Raw genomic sequence first — 21,077 nt, 5'->3', positions numbered from 1 at the left:
CCTTTCCCTCTTCCTCACCCGTCCTCGGTAATTCCTGTAAAGAGCCGTTTTGGGGTCGAGGTGCCCTACTGTCCGAAGCAGTAAATCCAGGGTTTTATTTTTTGGTGCGTTTTGAAGCGAGCGTTCTAGTATAATTACCTGTAAAACATGTGTTGGCTGCTTTGTGTGCTTGCTCAAAAATAGCATCAGTTAAAAAGAACAGGTTGTTATTAAGTAAATGTGTCTCTGTGGTTTATTTCCCTGAAAACACAAAGAACCCAGATTGGTTTGTGTCAGGCAGGCTTGTTCTCACCCACACTCTGGTGGACTGGGGACTCTAAATGGCCTGCAGGTATGAATAAGCGTCTGTATGGCAACTCTGAGAGCCTAATGACTTTCCCACCTTCCTGCCAGTGCATGCTGGGAAAGTCTTCATCACCCCTCCGCCACAATACTGCCACCCATGACCCTGAAGAAAACGAGCAGAGAGGAAAATAAAGGAACCGGAAACAAAGAACAAAATGTATTTTTTCACTCCTCCTTATGTTTTTTCACCTCCAGTGCTTTTATATATATATATATATATATATATATATAAAAGCCTCTTATCCAGGCCACAGACTCAATTTCTTATTGAAATCTTCTTTTTTAATTGTTTCCTGATCAGGTGAAGATCAGACTTGACAAGGACAGGCTGGGTGACTGAGATAATTGTGCTGAGCGTGCCCTTGTTCTGCAGTCAGCCTTTATATTTGTAAGGCAATTAACTAGATTAGAAAGCATAATCAATAACGCCACCCTGTGCAACCCTGCTGCCATCTTCCCCTCTGGAGAAGGAAAGCTCTCCTGTCACAGCCCTGTTGATTCTGCATTTTCCGCTACTTTTCTGCTCAAAGCCTTTCTTCCATGTGGTCTTGACTTTTTAGAAATTTATTTAGAAAAATATGAACAATTTCAGAGAGTTTCTACTCCATTTTGCATTTTCTTTACCCTTTTCAAGCCTCTGGAAGGTAATTGATTCTTAATTGATTATTCACCACAGTGCACATAGAAAGAAAGGAGCGTGTCATTTAGAGATAATCAGTGCACCACTATAATAAGAAAAAAGTATTTGTGGGAATCTGTTGTGTGGAGAAAAGTCTTGATTTCTTTTTGTTCCTTTTACAGTCAGACACAGTTGGAAACAAAGAAGTGCTTCATACAACACCCATCACACCAGGCTGCTTTCTTCAAGAACAGACTTAGTGCATCATTTCTCATCTTAAATTAATTGAATGATGACAGCATCAGGGTGAGATCATACCCATCTGTCCTTAACCAATTTCTTAATGTCACTGTGTCCAATGTTCGAAGACACACGTAATGTGGATCACATTTGTGCCCCGAGGGATGCTATTAACCCTTTTCCAAGGTGGAAAGAAACAAAATGCAGCAGCTTTTATCTTGAGAACAGAAATTCTGTATTTATTTATTTTTACTGCATGTACAGATCCTTGCAGAAATAAACCACACCTCTTAATTGTTTTTATATTTTGTCACATTATAGCCACAAACTTGGTATGTAACACGTTTTCCTTTAGAAAAATAATAAAAAAAATCTAACATGTGCTGCATGTATTTGTATTCTAGTCTTATCCGTAAATATAAACAAGCTTAACCTCATTAGTTGACAGAGTTGTGACTGTTTTAATCTCAATAAAAGAAACACAGCTACTCTGTAAAGACCTCAGAGGTTTGCCAGAGAGCGTTGGAGAGCAAACAGCATCATGAAAACCAAGGAGGACCAAACAGGCTGGAGGTCAAGAAATTTAAACCAGATAGAAGTTATGAAGCTATATGGTATTGCACATCTGCAAACCAAGACATGCACTTGAACTGATAGAGCAGGCAAGGAGATTATATTAAAAACAATCTAAGGACTGAGGTGGAAGTTCAGATCTAGTCAAAGCCCAGACTTGAATCTAATTGACAATCTGTGGCAAGTCTTCATGTTCAGACTCTCTACATCCATTTTCACTTAAGACTTTCACTTAAGATAGCAGAGGAAAGTGGTTCTACAAAGTATAGACTACAAATGTACACCACACTTTTCAGGTGGAATATTTTTACAAGGCTCTGTGCAAGTTAGTTCTTGCAAACCAAGACAACAAGCTATTTATTTAGAATGTGTTATTTTTAACGTGATTGTCCTGATGATTAATCGGTTTCACTTCTCTGGTGGTACAGATTTTCTGCACAGATGCTTCCTTCCCGTTGAATATTTAATTTCGCTGCGTCTTTATCTCCTCCTTAAGACTTTTATTGGCTACCTCAAGCATTTTTTTTTTCTTAAATGTCCGCATGTGCACCCGCAATGCAAACATGAGTTTGATAAAAGCACATCGAGGTCGCGCCCGGCATGAGTCTGTCCGGGAGGGGGAAAGCACACCGTGCTGTCTGAAGACAACTAGAGAAGCGCGGGAATCCTCTTTTTTTTCTGCCAACTGAACAAGACCCGTTTTATAGTGAAGAGTGATCTCACCATATGCGCTGTGGTGGGATTCAGCGTGCCACTACTACACGCACACAACGACTGCGGCTCCGCTCTTCCCAGAACACCAAACCTGAGGATACAGGATTTTATTCCAGATCGACAGCAGGATAATCCGTAAGTTACGCCTCCCTTTGTTTTTTTTTTGTTTTTTTGTCTTTTGTGGAGACTGGGGGGGGTTGGTGCAGGGGACTCGAAGGATACTGCTGCCTGTTGGTGCACAAAGACGCGCGGGTCCTTCTTGGATTCAGTCTGCAGTCCACTTACCACCAACTGCATTGCCACACAACCGTGGGAAGAGAATGTGTGTATTATGAAACTCTGCGCCCGCCTGGAGCTTTTCTCCTCAACTCTTTGTGGATCATCACGCTTACGTCCGCATGTGGAGTGCAGATCACCACTCTCTGAAACAACTACAATGTGGTGCGCAAAGTAAAGTGGGGCGAAATGTTGCATCCGAGCGCAGTGGACGGGCAGGACTGTGACTTCCAGAGCGTGCCCGCCGACCCGTGAACGCCGCACTCGATGTGGAGCTTGTCGCTGTCCGACGCGCGTGTGGTGCTGAAATTTGGATGATGCCCAGCCTGCGACTGCAGGGCTGCCGCTCCCTGCACCTGAACGAGGACAACGGCCGCTTCGTCCTGCTCGCCGTGCTCATCCTGGTGTACCTGCTGTGCGGCGCTGCGGTCTTCTCGGCCATAGAGAGGCCCTCGGAGCTGCGGGCTCACGGCCGCTGGAACGGGACGCTCCTCAACTTTAGTGAGACCTTCAACATCAGCCTACAGGAGCTCAACTCTTTCCTGCGGGAGTACGAGGCCGCCATAGCCGCCGGGATCCGGGCTGACGCTCTGAGACCGAGATGGGATTTTACAGGAGCTTTTTATTTTGTTGGAACTGTGGTGTCGACTATAGGTGGGTGATGTTTGCGGCGTTCACTCAATGCCTTGACCTTTGAATCCATTTTGTTGCAGGCACACAGTGGAGAGAGGGGGAAAAAAAGTCAACACACACTTGATAAAATGCCAGGTTTTACAATGCAGACACAAAAAAAAACGAGAGAAAGGTAATTCAGTTCAGAACTTTTTCAATCTTTCATGTGACTGATAGCTTATATGAATCATCTGAAACTCTTTGTTTGAGAGAAAATTTATCTAAAATAAAATTTAACTCCTTCTGATTAATCCCAAATAAAGTTCAGCTGTGCTCGAAGGAGATTTTCTTAGCAAAACACCACAGAAAACAATAAAGACATCCATATTGCAGAGAAAGAAAATGTTGCAACTTAACATTTCTGGGAACTGAATGTTCCCACAAAAACCAGTGACAGAAAGTGGCTAGCTAAGAGGCATGCAGCTACATTTAAGTGTCTGCAGGAATTTCCAGCAAGTACTGATGCTGTTTAAAATGTGACTATATGGAGGACATATGAACCTTTTCTCTGAAAAGGACACCCAAGTTTGGTGTAAATGAGCAAAAAGCCATTTAAAGTCTCACAAGAAGCCTACAATTTATTTTAAGATCAGAAGTGAAACTCATTGTGCCCAGAAGAACACAGTGAAGCATGGTGGTGGCAGCATCATGCATTGGGACCATAGCCATGTTCCAAATTCCAGTCAAAGTCAACCCAAAACCTTCAAGCTTTTTTTCTAGAAAGCTAAGGGTGAGGATGAACTTTAGATTTCTGCATGACCGCGACACACAGCATGAATTACGTCATCTGAAGGAGAGTTAAGAGGAGAAAGAGACGGCAGACCTGAGTGAGATTTAAACTAAAAACCAGTTTGAAAAAAGTTGTGAACAGAAAACGTTACCATCAGAAAGAGTTGAAAGCTTTTTGTAAAGAACAGCGGACAAATATTATCAGATCAAGACGTGCTGTAGATAGGCTGTAGCGATCTGATGAAGCCAACACAAAGTACATGTTCAGGCCTATTTTGTTTTATTGTTTACTATTATTTATTTACTCAAAGTTTAAAATGAATGTGTCGAATGTTGATTTAAACAAAAGTTTTGAATGAAACGGAGTAGCTGGAGGAAAGAAATCCTATATAGTCTACCTATAATCAGTTCAATATAATGTTAGCAACTAAGCATCAATCAAGATAACTCTTTAAACACAAAATAAAAAAGCATATATATATATATATATATATATATATATATATATATATATATATATAAAGCATATATATATAATCTTTGTAATGATCCAGCACTCTACTTGCTTTCATTTTTTATTTTGTATTTCCCCCTAACAGATTTAAGATTACATTTAAAGTGAGCTGCACAGGTTAAGGGGCATGTCAGTGGTGGAGAAAGTTCTGAACAATTATCTTGATCTCATTTTTTTAAACTACAAAAGACATGTGTAAACAGTTTATATCCACGGTGGTGGCTTCTTCTCAAAAACACAAGCTAGAAGGTATCCTAAAGCTGAAAATGAGGAACCACCTCACACTGAGAAGTCAGTAGAAATGAAGTAATTTCAGGCCAGATGGGTTTTGGAGCCACATGTCTTTCTAAATGGTTAAATAATCATATCATTACTTTCAGTCTGGATATCTGAGGGACTGGAGCAGTCTCCCTGTGGATCGCTTTCTTTCCGCTGGCTCGTTCGCAGAATACCAGATTAAACTCTTCCGTTCTTTTTTTTTTTTTTTTAGTTAGCTTTTATTTTGGTCGTGTGTTAAATTTTTGGCTCTGATGGACTTTTGGAAATGGGGGCAACATCTGACTAGTTTGCCATTTGGATTCGCTCGCTCGTCGCTGGCTATAGGACAGCACCCATGGGTGCAGCCTCTCTTTTTTTTTGTCACATTTCTCATCAAACTAACAGGAATGTCAATGAGAAGCCCCGTCTACTCTCCTCCCCCCGTTTAACATTTACTCATGCAATAGGTCAGAAAAGAGCAAGTGTACCTCCCAGGGCAACCCGAGGGCCAACAGTGTGACGCTCTGCATGCCTGATGGCTCTGACATCCACTTTCCACCCAAATACAGTCCTTTCAGAAAGTATTTAGTTCCTTGGTTTCACATTTGTGATGTTATGTAACCTTTAAAGTATTTAGTAACATCTCATGGGGTTTACCGACGCAACGAAGCTCATAGCTGTGACATGAATGGAAGAATAACTTTTAGTTCAGCCCTCTTTTACCTGGATACCCCAAAATGAAATCTTGTGCAACCAGCTGCCTTCGGATGTAAACGCAGATTGGTGGATGTTGCAGAAATTTACAATCCTAAACACATTTTTTCTTCAGTAGGGACAGGAAAACAAGAGTTCATAGTCAAGTAAAGTTTATTTTTATGGCACATTTCAGCAACCAGACAGTTCAAAGTGCATTGCATCACAAAAACATCATACAGCCATCATTAACAAGTCAAGCAATAAACATTACATTTTGCCAAATAGCATCAAAATCATCAAAATCAATGTTTCACTTACTACTAATCAAATGCAACTCTACATAGATGGATTTTAAGTCTTGATTTAAAGGAACTCAGTGTTTTATTCCAGAAAAGTTCCAGATTTGAGGAGCATAGAAGCTGAATGCTGCTTCTCCGTGTTTGGTTCTGGTTCTGCAGGTGAAGAGCAGACCAGAACCAAAAGACCTGAGAGGTCTGGATGGTTGATACAACAACAACAGCAGGTTTTGATGCATTTTTGCGCCACAGGAAGATGAATGGAGCTTGAGTTAATATTTAGCACCTTTTACTGGAAGTACAGCTGCAAGTTTACAAAAACGGAAACATTTGCCAATTTCACTTCTCTCTGTGAAAAGCAATTTTAGAGTCTTTCCACAAATTCTCGATTAGAATTAGGTCAAGATTTTGACAGTAATATGCTTTTAAGCCAGATTCGATGGCTCTGGTTGTATATTTAATGCTGTGCTGATAGAAGATGAATCTCTGCCTCAGTCACGTAGAGCTTTGTTGTTCCTGACAGGTTTTCTTCAAGGACTGACACACATTTATGATAAACCATGACCAGTTTCCCAGTTCCTGCTGAAGAAAAGCAGATCCACTCCTTTGTTTCACTAGGTGTGCACAACTTCATTTTGTCGACAGACTCGTACCTGAGTTGTGGATTTCTGCAGCTCCTCCAGTCAGCATGGTCACTGTCAGCTGTTTCTCTGAGTAATGCTAGTAATTCCTAGTATCGGTGGATGACTGTCTCTTCCTTCGTACCTTTTAGAGTGGTGCAGTTCATCAACTGTGGTCTTTAAAACATAAAATATTCTTAAATCATCTAATCTTACTTTAAACTTTTCTACAGTTGTATCTTTCACCTGTCTGCTGTGTTCCTTTCAGCACTAAAACGATTAATCGGATTAATTGTGATGAACTGAGTATTGAAATAATCGTCAACTAATTTAGTAATTGATTAATTGTTAACTAAAGTATACAAAGTTAAAAAAATGGGCCACATGCTGAAATAAAATATTGAGAGCAGAGATTGAGCGAAAACTGTACAAAATATGTGTACATATTTTGCATTTAAGGTTAAAAAAAAACCCTTTATATGTAAATATGTTCTACCCAGAACTCCTCATAGTTTTATCTTCATCCAGTTCAATAGGAATGCTGCAGATTAGGCAATAAAATGTTTAATTTATATTAAAAAAAAATATTTCTTTTTTATTTTCATCTTTTATGTGTTTATAGTATTGCATTAAAAAGGCTTAAGTGGCTATTTAGCTTAAGTGGCTATTTCCTTTGTATTCAAAAGGTTTGTTCATTAATGCTCTGAAACAAATCTATGAATCTTCGGAGTTTAATCTAATGTGCACATATGAGATTTGACTTGTGAGGCAATAAGTTACAGCTGATTTTATTTTTGGTGTTTCAATTAAAGAAAGATGAATACAAATAAAGCTCAGACGACAGATTTTTATTGATTTATTATTATTTCCCTATCACTTCACCTACTTTGTGTTGCGTTATCTCATAAAATCCCACTAACATACGTTGGTTGTGACAAGACAAAATGTGAAAAAGTTGAACGCATACTTTGGCAAAGCCCTTTGGACAGAGAGTGAATATAAATGGATGAAAACAGTGCAGGTTATAATCAAAGCTGACAGCAGCTTTATCTCAGACCTCGCCCTAAACACAAACATATATTCGTATACGTGCAACATGACGGCATACCCCTGGCTACTACTTTTAATTGAAAGCTGCGGCAAGACAGGACGTGAGAGGAAACTGATGGTCATGTTCACTGTGATTCCTCTGGGAAAATTGGATTCACATAGGCAGAACTGTCACAACTTTATTTACTGTAGACCTGTCAGGAGAGCTTTATTGGTCCTCCCACCTTCCGCTCTTGGATACACAAATGCACTCATACGCCGCTCTCGGGGCGACCGCGCACTCAGCCACAGCAGCTGTGTTTGCTTACATGTCTGTGGCAGGTTGTCCTCCTTTGTACTTTAGTTGTCATGCAGCATCACTGTCTTCCCTGACAGGTAGATTATCTAAAACTGACTCAGCTGCTCGGGTAAAGGAGGGAGTTAAAGTGAGATGTTAATATTCTGTGTTTCTCCAGTAGTTTTTCTGTTAGATTTCCTCTTGGGGTTTCATCCAGCTTTGATCTCCTCCACCAACGTCGTCCGCCGGTCTGCGTATGCCTGTCTTTTGGCATGCTGGTGAGCTGCTGATATGAAAGGGATTTGAGGACCTCCCCACATCACTTTTCATAAGAGCGGCTTTCCCCCCCCTGTGAGCTCTGGATGCTCCTCCTAAACACTTCCTGTCTCTGACTCAGCTGTGGGAGAGGCTTCAAATCAGCAGTGACTCTTTGCTCCCCTTGATGTGCCTCCATGGTATCACTTTGAAAGATAAAAGCAAAGCTGTGGCCACATGATGCGGTTGTTTACCGGAGGTTTGTGCTCAGGATCACTGACTATTAGGTGCTTTCAGGGACGCGTTGTTGCAGGAATGCAGGAAAGATTGTCCACAAAATGCTTTCTCGTTCAAATGGGGTCCAAACAACTGCAATGTTTGCTGACTTTAGATAATCAGAAATGAGAACATGTGCTGCTCTGTGGCCTTTCAGTGCATAACGGGAGTTTTCCTCCAGCAACTACTATATTAGTCTTTTAGGCTGGTGAACCCATCAGTGCAACAGGGGGTATTTTGAATTAAGAACCAGGTAGGATTTTCACCATCTTTTTCAAATATAACCCAAGCTGTTTCATAATCTTAAGTCATTTCCTCTAACAAGCCACCATCCCCTCTTAACCCCAGAACAGTAGCACATATTTTGTTCCTCCATCACTAATTTATATTCAGCTGTCAGTCACTGTGGTGCATTAATCACATCTCTGTTAAAATTTGCAAAACATTTAGTGCTCAAAATAATTCATGTAAACTGTAAAACTAAGGCTGCATTCACACTGCAACCTGAAGTGACCCACTTCCAATTTTTTGGACGTAATGCGACCTGTAGTGTATTTGATCTTTTCAGGACAGTCTGAACAACACAGGTTGAATTTTTATCGAACGCGGCCCAGGCCACTTGGATATCCGAGTCATATCTGATTCAAATGTGACGACCAGGTCGCGTTCATCCCATAGACATTGTCTATGGTTCATCCGACCTGAACGTCAATGATACTCGACAAACGTCACTATTCTGCGTCCTGATACTCGCAAGTGGGAAGAAAAACAACCATGACGGACTATAATGAGGATTAAGTTGTTAATATGCAACAACTTCATATGTGTAAGCTATGCTCCACCGTTAGCATCCATATTTACTTCCGCAAAACGCTGAGCACTACTTCTTCTTTATGGCGACTGGCAAAACATTTATGTATGACGTTATTGTGCCCTCTACAGCGCATGAGGGACGCTTTCAGGTCATTTACAATTCACACTGGAGAACACATACAGGTCGCATATATTTGGAAGTGTGAACGACCATGGTAAAAAAAAAAAAAAAAAAAATCCGATTTGACAAAAAAATCGGGTTTTCACTGCAGGCTGCAGTGTGAACGCAACCTTAGTTACCCTGCAAACACAAGCCACTTGCTCAGAATGGATAGTTTAATCATTAAAAGCAAGTATTCATGTCAATGAAAGTGTCAGTTGTAAATGAAAAGTCCTGACCCAATTGTTTATAAGTGTGACTGGTGGACTTCTGCGTCGTGTGTTTTGTGTGGTGATCAGACAAACCACAAGACATCAAGTCTGGGTTTGGAGGCGGTCTCCGTTTATTTATTCTGTCAATCAGGAGATATTAGCATTAGCACCTAGCATGTGCTCCAGTTCTCCAACCCGATCTATACAAAATAATAGTTAGCATGCATCAAATGATATAAAGGTGTAATAGCAACTCAAATAAAAATATCCAAACACTTATCATTAATACAGAAGGAAAAATAAACATTTGAACTATATAAATGAAAGGATTACAGTAGATTATGAAACTGCCTCTCCCCAGTGCAACGAATAACAAAAGGGAAGAGGAAATTAATAACTTAATATTTATAATAGTCCCGGAGGACCCTGAACAAAAGAAGAAGAAAATAAGGCGGAGTTGGAGGACCAAACCCCTTATAGTAGACACAGAGGACACAACAGCAGTCAAGTAGAAGCAGACAAATACATGAAAAAACACATTTTGTGGAAATATACAACTATCAATATAGACCCAGTTACATAAGCAATATAGGCAAATGGCTTTGCCATGTTTCCATTATGATAGCTCATTCTTTTAGTGTTTTCTAATGCAAGGAAGTCGAATGTTTGTGACTCTACCTCAAAATGTTTAAGACAGCACTACACCCTATTTGCGCAGCCATTTGAAATCTAAAATGGTTGTGCAATTTGTAAAGTATTCCGTGATTGCTTTCATGCACCAGTAAACTCCACATTTTCAAAACATTTATCATAAAGACCTAAACATCAGCAGTTCTCCTGGTCACAGTGACACGTTTTGTTTGAAATGGCTCTAACCGTGCCAAAAGATTTAAAATATGAAACAAAAGTCGCAACAAAGTGTATGAACTGTTCTAATCAGTCATTACATAATGGGCAACAAAATACTCAGTGCATCATTGCTTGTCAGTGACTAGCCTGTTACATCACTTTCATACCAGTGGCATTTGTCATCTTTCTATGCAGGCTGAGCCAAAATGGATCCAGATTCAGAAATGCGTGGATGTTAATGTTTTTCTTTTAGTGAATTATTTAAAAAAAAAAAAAAAACTGTTGCTGGAAACTGAAATTCTGTAGGTATTGTAGAAATATTGTAAATGTAAACCAAACCAAAATCTATCAGAGAATAAAAAATGAGGTCATGAACGCAAGACACTGAATATTTACATTTTTATTGCTCTTTGAAATTCTAATTTGTAGACAACTTTGTGTAAAACCAAAATAAATAAATATGTATATATAAATATATTTGCAGCAGCTATAACAACCTTTAGGAAAAATGTGCACAACTATAAACAATATCATCAGTGACAGCTGAGGTTCACCTGAGAGAAACTGTTCAATTTGGGAAACGTTTTCATGAATGTATGATAAATAAATGCTTCACAGTCGAGAATCACTAATGAAACATTCCTAAAGACAAAACAATACCATCGCTGTTTCAACAACATTTTTACTCTCCACATATATAGAAAAAAGAAGCAAAACAATAATTACAGATCATGTTCACTGACTGCAAAGGGTTTCTTGGTAGCTGTTGTGAGGTAAAATGGCATGACTACAACTTCCCTTGTATGTAAACAAACCTCAGGAAGGTTTTACTCTCTTGGTGGCATGCCAGAGTCTTATCTAAGGTGGAAATCACCAAAACACATGCATGTGGAAAAACACAGGGATGTGAGAAGAGAAACACTCTTACTTTCAGTGATGTCAGCAAGTAGCCAGGTCATTGAGAGAGCAGTAGTGTGCTTGGGTGAAAATCCCCTGATGTTATTCTTCTTTAATGAGGCTGAATGAGGTCGGCACCTTTTATGGCCCCCACCAGTTGGTGATTTAATAAGAAGTTGTAAAACCTCTGACTTAAGTTCAGCCGACAACACAGGTAATTAGGGTTTGACATAAAATCAGGGTTAGTGGTAAAATCGATACATTTTTCTATTCCTCGGCCCTACCTCCCTACCTGATGAAACAATAAATATGTTTTGTTTTACTAACACATAAAATGAACCGACAATGTCTAAATATTTAAGACATTTTGGTTAAATGTTCTTGGCTTTCAAGGATGAAACACCTGTTGAGTGTGAGACGTTTACTGTCACACATCTCACATGGAGGTCAAAAGTTTACATACACTCACCATTGGCATGAATCTCAGATTAACAATAAAAAAAACAACTAACTTTTTTTATTGCTATCAACAACCTAGTAGGAAAACTGATTGCAACATTTCTTCTTCATGTCAGAAATGGTGAAGTTCATTAAACTTGTTTGGTAATGAACGGTTTTAAGCAACCAGATGAACTTATCAGATGCAATGAGGAGCAGCTCAGGTAAAATGAAAGCAGGGAAACAGAAGGAATAATTAACGCATCGGAGCTGGACCAAGACGAAAAGATCTGGAAACAAAAGGGAAAAAGCCTGACAAATAATCCAAAATAAATAAACAGAATAAACAAAGAAAGTAAATTTGAAGGGATGAAGATATGTCAAAAACAAGTTATAATAATTTACTAAATATGGGAAGACCATAAGAACATAAATAAACCACAGGAGAAATATTAAAATGCAAACACTAAAGAAAACCAAAACCTAAGAACTCCTTGATAAATTCAGCGGTCTGCAACCTTTACAATCCAAAGAGACATTTCCGTTCTCAATGAAGTTAAATAAAACTTCACTAGAGTAAGAATTACGTTTTTTTTATTTGGTTCATTTCAGCCAGTTATTACAGCCATTGTGAAAAATCCGAAGAGCCACTTGCGGTTCTGACTGCAGACTAAAACAATAATTTTATATTAATTATTCACATTCTGCCAAGACGATTGGTCAAAGTCTTATCCAGAATTATGGCAAGAACTTGCTGATGTGAGTAAAATGTGTAGCTGAAGTACTTTTAACCAAATATTAGTGGGGTGTACTGTGTGAAGAAAATCTACAATAATTTGTGGGGGAGAAAATTGCATAGTTAAAATTCCTCGTATTAAAAGCCGGAATTAAAACGACATGCCTGGTTAAAATGAGTTTAAGTTAAAAAATGAGTTCTAATTTGCTGAACAATTGGCCCAGAAGTCTCCCTCTTTCCAATGCAATGATCATTTGACAGAAAAAAAAAACCCATCCATGGTGTGTATTTTCCAATCATAACTCACTCATCGTCTGTGGGCGCCTGGCCGACTCTGAAGCCTTTCTACTGACGACCAAACAAGAAATAATGTTTACAGGAGACTCCAACATTCGTCTGGCTGTTGGTTCGGCAAATCATTCCCCAAAGGGCCATCAGTGCCTAATGACTTCACTGATCCCCTGATTTTTCCTTCAGCATTATTTATGTCTCCAAGCATTTACCATGATGAGCCGGGCTCTACTTACAGGCAGTCGTGAACTGAATCTTTTTCTACAGAAGAAAAGCTTTGCTGTAATTGGTAGCTCTTTGTGATTACTTTTTTCATAATTAATTGTAACTAATAATTAACCTTGTGCACCTTGATTTATCTGTTGTCTCTTTTCATGTCTGAAAATTACATTAAACTGTATTTTTAGTGATGGATTTCATTCAAGATTTCAGGCCTTGATGTTAGAAAAAAGTATCAAGTCATGTCAAGTTTATTTTTGTAGCACATTTCAGAAACAATTAGCATGTGCAGTTTGAACTGCTTTATTATGTAAAGCAGTTCAAATGAAAGCATAAAGCAATAACCGACTATGTTGAGAACAGCAAACAAGCAATAAAAATTATACTTTTTGAATGCCATAATCAAAATCATCTGCAAATATTGGAATGAAGGCTAGAACTTTTTAAGAGGTTTTAAGAGACTCAAACTATAATATACTGCAAACCTGGAAAATGCGTCATAGACAAAAGGCGGCACTCAAGCAATGCACTAATCATCCAAGTCAGGGTTTAACTTCGTACCGAAGGAGTTTACGTTGTTTACAAAAGAGGCTGACTTCCAGCAGAGTTTATTCTAATAAATGACCTTTGCATGATGCAGAACTTGGCAGAAGTCAATGAGACTGAAAACCGGACAACAATTTGGGAAGGAGGCCAGAGGGGATGAGGAAATTTTTAGATGCAGAACGAGATTTGTATTCATGTTAGCCAAAGGTTTCCTCAACTTAAAGTCAGGTGTCATAAAGCAAGAATATCACATATAACAGTATCACAATACTGTTTTTAATGGCAACTCATGAGAAATTGCTGCTGGTGGGAGTCTCACCTTCCCCCAAATCTAAAAAAAACAACAACAAAAAAAACAAAAAAAAAAAACAGAGAAAACAGCAAAAGTAGAAAACAAGACAGCATGTGTGATAGTAGCACCTCCTGTTAGCTTGGCCATGTGAGAATAGTAAATCACACTCTCACTTTGCAGGCACACTAGTTCATATCCTGCCACATATAGCATCCTGTTGAGTTCATGTGGATTATTCATGAGTAGCTAACTGGTATTGAAATGAAAAAAGTTGAATGTAAACATGAACAGGTTTGTTTTTTTTACAGTAATTTTACCGTGTTATGTTTTCTTTTTTTTTTATTTAACTGTGGTTTGAGAGCATCTTGCATCATAGACGGTTTAAGAGCTCACAAAGTTTTCAAATAATAAGGCCAGTTTCTCTGCTGCTTCAGTTGCTGAAAGGTTTCTGCTTGATGAAGTGAGTAACACTTCATTTATGCAGACAGAGAGTCTGCAGACAGAGTGTTGTATTGGAATAAAAGAGATTTCGTTTGTGTTAAAGTTGATCTGCTGCCTCTTATTAGTTCCACCGCTTTCTCAGCAAGAAGAAGGGATAAAATTGAAGTTTATTTTCAACACAGAGGTGCTGTTTGAGTTTAGCACCTTCACAGAGTCCACGGCATTAAACATCACATTAAATAGGTTTAAAGGGTCAGAATCAGAACTTATGCAACAATAAGATGTTGTAGGAAGTGGAGCTGTAGTTTCATTATAATGGCTAATGATTTCTCAAATAACAAAAGGTTTCTGATTAGTTGATGCTGACCAATCAGCAGCAGCACAGGGCTTTAATTTCCCCTGAAGGGGGGGAAGCAGCTCCCATCAGGTATAAAAGGAAACTAATAATTCCTTCGGCAGCGAGAAGTCTCTTGTAAACACTGCCTTGTACACACGTCAGGAGAGGTTGTACATTCAACCACTGGGCAGTGGAGCTGTGGGCACGAGGTCAGCAGTGGGGTCAGCGTTTTACAGACACATCTTTCATTATAACTCTCATTTAGTTGAGGTCCAAATGATGGGACGTGTCCCCTGGGAGAGCCCGTCAGGTAGCAGATGCTTCCACAATTAGAGGGGAACAGGTGAAGCTGTTGTCCAGAAACAAGAAATGTCAACAAAGGCCAGAAGGTATGAAGGTTTCAGCTGGGAAATTTCTACCCTGTGGCCTGAGGTTCATAATGAGGAAGAGCAGGTCTGACTCTGGGTTGGAGGAGATACAAAAACGTTAAAACTCTACCGGTTTATTTAATGTATTTTAACTGAACTTTAATGGAAAGACAAGCACAAACTTGTTAATTATTCTAAAGTGAAAGAAAAAGAAAATATAAAAATAGTAAAAAAAAAAAAAAAAAAAAAATTGCTATGCCATTTGTTTGCACTGAACCCCTTTTACTCTGAAATCCCTAAATACATTTCAATCCAACTAATTAGTGCTAATAATTAAACTTTGCCGTTTGATTTGAGTATTAACTGAGCTGCTCTGTAAATACCTCAGAGATTTGTGAGAGAACATTGAGCATCATTATTGTCAAGGATCACAACAGCTTAAAGCAAAATAATTTTATTTAAAACAATTTACCAAACTTTCAACATCAAATGGAGACCTGTTCAATTTCTCATCCGGAGACAAAACAACTGTAAAGACAGAATGTGTCTTTACAAGTTAAATGTTTGATTTCCATCTGTGCAAAGCTGTAATAGCTGTAACCCCTAATATTTGCACTTACAACTACAACAGACAGTGATTTTACAAAGTGTTGAATTGGTGGGTAAAGACAAAACACAGTTTTCTTTTTTGTAACCATTGTACCAAACCTTTCTACTTATTACACATGTTTTACTTCTGTAGGTGCCACACATAAAAATCTTTCAGGGCTGGTTGTTTTAATATCGCAAATCTGAAACCATGTATGACGTTTAATCTGTATTTTTCCAATTGATTTATGACTGCTGATGATGCTTGAAAGGTTTTCCTATGAGCGCCTGCTTGTGTTGTGCTAGATGGAGGAACCTGACTTTAACTGGCTCTAGTGTTAGCTGCAGATCTCTTGATCTGATTAATTCTGGCATCCAGTAAATAACCAGGATGCAGAATTGGCAAAAGAGCAGAAAGAAACTAAGAAAGAAAACTAAATTACCAGATAGGCAGTGAGTGGAAAATGACTAAGAGCATCACAAAATCTGGCCTCTGGCATGAAATCATGAGGCTCAGCTGGTGGTCAGACTTTTTAGCACATGGTGTCTTAATTCCCGAAATCAGCAGACAAGCAAAGAGAGATGAGTACTCCTCAGTAAAGCACAGTAGCAGACATTAAAGAATACAATAAAGGAAATAAACTCATGAACAGTCAGTCAAGGTAAGGACTCTTTACATGTGACATATTCTGTTTTATAATCTTTCGGCATACGCTGAATAGTCAACAAACTCTTCCTTTTGCACACTGAACAAAGCGGACATACTCTACTTAAAGTCTTCAGTGCTGCACTAAACTACATACAGTTTTAACCCTCCAACTTTTAATAGTGTAGCATTGCCCTACATTTCCAGTCTTAGCCTTCCTGTTTTCATTCTCATTAAGGAGGGCACAAGAGCCTGTACTGCTAACACAGTTTCCATCAATACGGTTGCTATTTATAACCCGCAGTTAGGACTGATAGCTGACAACTGCCAATTAGGACATTAGGACGACTTTCTGTAGAAGTTTCGGGGTTTATGTATCGTATTATTAGTCACTGCAAAGATATTTCAGAGAAGAACAGTTGCTACAAAATTGAGCAGTGGGTTTTAATGTTTTGAGAGAAAGTGGATATGCCCGGTTAGAGCAAGAGGCTGTTGTACAGTTTTGTGTTTTGTGATGTTTATTCCTTGGGATAAATTGTGTCCTGCTTGTACTTGCCCTCTGGCAGCTACTGCAGAGGGCTTCTTGCTCCATAATAGTTGTAGCCACCCACAATGGGAGACAAGGCAAATAAGATAGTTTAACGCCACCAAGAAGACCCACATTCTGATTTGTTTTGCTTTAAATGAGGTCTGGTTTAGTCTCAGCACAGTAAAAACATTTCAGAATAATAACATGGGAGTGAAAAAAGGAGGAGAAATAACTAATAAGACGACTGTTGAATTGTGCTTGGGCCTTAAAATAATAAACAGAAACATGTATTGAATGTTTTTAATGTGATACATGGAGAAAAAAAGAGTCGCAAATCGAGTCAAACTCAATTAGATCAATAATCTTTCTTTCTTCTTTTTTTTTCTAAAGGCAGTCACACTAACTTGGTAAATATTTAAATTGAATTTCACTACAATCAGAATAAACTAAAATTAAGCAAACTCTGTAGCTTTATGGTTCTACTGGAGGTACAAAATGTACATTACACAAATATCACCTTAAACATGCGTCTTCTTTTGCAGCACCATGGACAGCACCAAAATGTCTCTGCACACAACAAAGTAACAGATTATTTTATTTTGGGGGGTTTATAACTTCCTGTTAGAGCCACACATAATTTCCACAGAACATCAGTCACATGAAGAGTCACAGACAGACTCCTTGTACTAATTACATGCACCACCTCCTTTGCCCTGCAATATTAAAGATGATTTTTTAAAAAGCTGGACAATATACTTTCAGTCACAAGCTGATTGCCCATAACCTAATTCCAAACTAGCTGCCTTACAGTTTTATTTAAGATCTCTTTACACAAGGAAATCACACAGCATGCAAAATGCTCATTTTCTCATTTATTGACAGAAATTATAGCACACATATGCTTTCACAAGCACTGTTCCCTCCCTTTCTGAAATTGAGAATCTGGTAACAAATCACAAACATTTGTTTTTATTCCACACAGCGTCACAAGGGAGTCACATTAACTTTCTAGCATCAAAGAGAGATTAGGTAACACTGCAGACATTGAGCTTCTGCAGTGTTTCCACATGGCAGGGGAGGAAACAGGCTAAAATGTGTGAATGAAAGAAAAACACATATTTCTCCACATTTTATTTCACTTTACATATTTTTCTATATTGTAGTAAAGATGCTTGTTGCCTTTCCAATTGATGACTTTATACTGAAGGACATCATCATGTAAAAACCAAACAATCTAATGAAATCAGATGCACCTTGAATGGCACTTCAATCCGAAATACATTACGTTCCAGTCGGATCATTTAATGACAACTTGCAAAAAGCCCAACTGATCCGCATCTAGTCATTGATTTTTCTGCAATACTTTATCCCGAGCAAGCATGTGGCGACAGTGGAAAGCAACCATTTTCCTGTAACAGGAAGAAACCTCCAGCTGAGACAGACTCTGCATGAGAGACCGGGACAGGAACAAGACACGGTGTAACAACAGAATCAGTGGACCTTTTTGATGGACAGAAAAAGGCAGAAAAAAAAACATTAAATAAAATAAGGCATAACCTGAAAACAGGACGAGAAAAAAAGCAAAGTTCTCCAGAAAAGTCACCAGTTATCAACAACAATAATTTGAACAAAAGTTAATGGACAGCATGACCTGGAAGTTGATCCGATAAGCTTACATGATGAAAATAATTAATGCCATTCATAATGGGTGTTCTGTAGAGTATCTGCAGTCCAATGTGTTAAAAATATGCATTCATTAACATCCAAATATTTCTTCTGAAGCAGCAGTTTTTCAAGGAATCTAAATATCTAGTTAAGTTTTTGGAGGAGGGGTTTAATGTGAACAAAGTAAGAGACATTGTGTCTAAACTTGGTCTTTTTCTGAGGAAGCTCTTTTCTTACTGATGTATGGTCTGCAGTGCAGCGATAAAGCTTCTGCAAGGATCCCTAATGGCTTTATGACGAGAAATAATGGCAAAAAAAATAAATCAGCGTTCTGTCCTTCCAAATTCTCGTTGTTTTGTGACTATAAATGTCAGTTCACAATTTGACTTAATGCCAGGATTACAATAATAGGCAATTAATGTTGAGAAGGTGCATGAGGAGATTGCTGCTTTGCAATTTAAAAGAAGCTTTTACCACTCCAACATCTTTCAGAAATTACAAGTTTATTAAACTTCCCTAATTTCTTTATAATAGAAAGCAGGTCTTAGCTAATGCTGTTCATGCACTGCAAAAACACAAAGTATTACCAAGTATTTTTTGGTCCAGTTTCTAGAACAAATATCTTTGGATAAAATCAACTTACAAGTAAGTTTTCAGCAAGATATAGGAGTTGGATTTAAGTAAATAATTCCTTAATATTCATAAAAATAACTAATTGAACTGCCAGATTATTTCACTTTTAAATTGGGAAAAATGTCTTGTTATAAGTGACATAATCTGCCAGTGGAACTAATAGTTTTTAAATTCATTTTAAGGAAACATTTACTTAAAACAAGCTCCTATATTTTGCTGAAAACTTACTTGTAAGTTACTTTCATCCTATTTCAAATGTACTAAGATATTTGCACTAGAAACTAGACCAAAAATACTTAGTAAGAGTTTGTGTTTTCGCAGCGTAGACAAAAGTACAAATAAACTAATAACTAGCTAGAAAATAAATCAGCAGTCTCTTATGACCGCTGTGCGTTTCATAAAGTCATTAAATGTTTATTCTCATTTCTCCACAGTCGATATTTCTCTCTGATTCTTTTTTGAGTCACTTTCAAAAAACCGCTGATTTTGCAGCTGAACTTTATTGACCCTCCCTGGTGAGGTCGGTGAGTCTATTACATGCCTGACCGGACCCTGTGCGTCTAGAGGAGAACCGCACAGTGAGGGCCTCCCCTGTACTGTCCTGTGCTTTGTAAATCTACGTGGCACTGAGGTTACGAGACGGCATCACCTCAGCCTGGTGGAGCGTGCGTCTGGCATTTAAAGCTGTGCGAGAAAACCACGTAATAGACGGCTAACTCTTGACGGCGCGCTGTGTTTTCACAGCGAGGTGGTGTTCTCTTATTTAGATTAATTGATGTGTGCGGCCTTGCTGAGAAAAAAAAAAACCCATCTGTGTTGTTGTTACTGTTGGTTACATGCGCTACCAGGAGGTGGGTGGGACCTGTTTGCAATCTGTGGAAGCGAATTCATCATGTTTGTGGTCTGTCTCTCACGTTGCTGCCAGACTCTGCTGACTCCTCTCTAGCAGCCATCTCTAGTCTGCATGTAATTACCACCCTAAAACTTGATTTTATTTGTCCTTTTTAACCACTTGGAAGCCACATGTTGTGAATCTGCCTGGCTATGCCGCACAGAATGAGAATCACCTCAAAGGACTGATGTGAGTCGGTCAATAAGACTGTTTTCCTTCCCAGTTTCGGCTGCCGTCTGTTCCCGCCCCTCCTCTTTAGATCTCTTTGGACTGCTGGGTGAAATCACAGGCTCAGAGGAAATGTCACTGTTAAAAATGGAAAACAGAGAGCCTTCAGTCACATGAAAGGCACCACAGGTCCTTTTAGAAAGTGCACAGTCCAGATGCTCAGCATAAAAATTGTCTCACTGGTGATTAAGTCGAGCTCAACACCAAATATGCAGCATAGACGTTCTGTAAAGATGAGTCTAATTTCCTGTACAATGCAGATTATATCTATCTTAAAGCTGCTCTACTCAGCATTTTCTATGATGAAATGAAACCAGAGGCAGGCTGAGTTCACCGACAATCACTTTTACTGGCCACAAGTTAAAGCTTAAGGGATTTTACCTCTTTAACACCATCATGTTGACCTTTGAGCAACATTTTAACTTCATAACTACAACCACAGCAACTGTGACTCATAATGTAAACAACAGATTTGTGCTATTTAAGTGTAAACCCCAGACAAAGACATTACAGGACACAAAGGAAGGTTCAAGTTCACTGAAAAACCATTGTTGCTGCGTCAGAAATTAGACAACCAAATGTGTTGTGTCTAAGGTCAGCTGTGTTTGGGAATATAACTCTAATGTGTTACCTCTAATATTCTGCATGTCTAATGCAAATCACTGCATTTCAAACCTTAGCATCGATTTGCTCTTTTCTCGCAGAAGGCTGAATAAATTTGTGCCATTAACTTCCAGAAAAATCCAAACTGGTGATATTAGTAAACGCAGACCCTAAGTGGGCAAATAGAGCAAAGATTGGGCGACGCGTCTGGTAATGACCTGTACAAACGCCTTCAAATAAATGTAAAATAAAAAAGCTAAGTTATAAATTAAAGATTAGATTTT

The 21,077-nt window shown here is 38.7% G+C and overlaps 1 protein-coding gene across 1 annotated transcript in view; it reads left to right on the top strand.

The window, feature by feature from the left end:
• The first annotated feature begins 2,088 nt into the window (after positions 1-2,088).
• kcnk12 (potassium channel, subfamily K, member 12) overlaps positions 2,089-21,077 on the top strand; it is a 34,469-nt gene continuing 15,480 nt past the window's right edge. Inside the window, exon 1 of the mRNA XM_015009949.2 lies at positions 2,089-3,421. Within this exon, the coding sequence (XP_014865435.1) occupies positions 3,082-3,421 (340 nt within the window). The 5' untranslated portion in view covers positions 2,089-3,081. The remainder of the gene's footprint in view (positions 3,422-21,077) is intronic.

This window comes from Poecilia mexicana, unplaced genomic scaffold (genome assembly GCF_051168715.1).
Source record: "Poecilia mexicana isolate PSO_F unplaced genomic scaffold, ASM5116871v1 scaffold_15, whole genome shotgun sequence".
Classification (NCBI taxonomy): Eukaryota; Metazoa; Chordata; class Actinopteri; order Cyprinodontiformes; family Poeciliidae; genus Poecilia; species Poecilia mexicana.
This window is presented reverse-complemented; position numbering and strand designations above follow the sequence as displayed.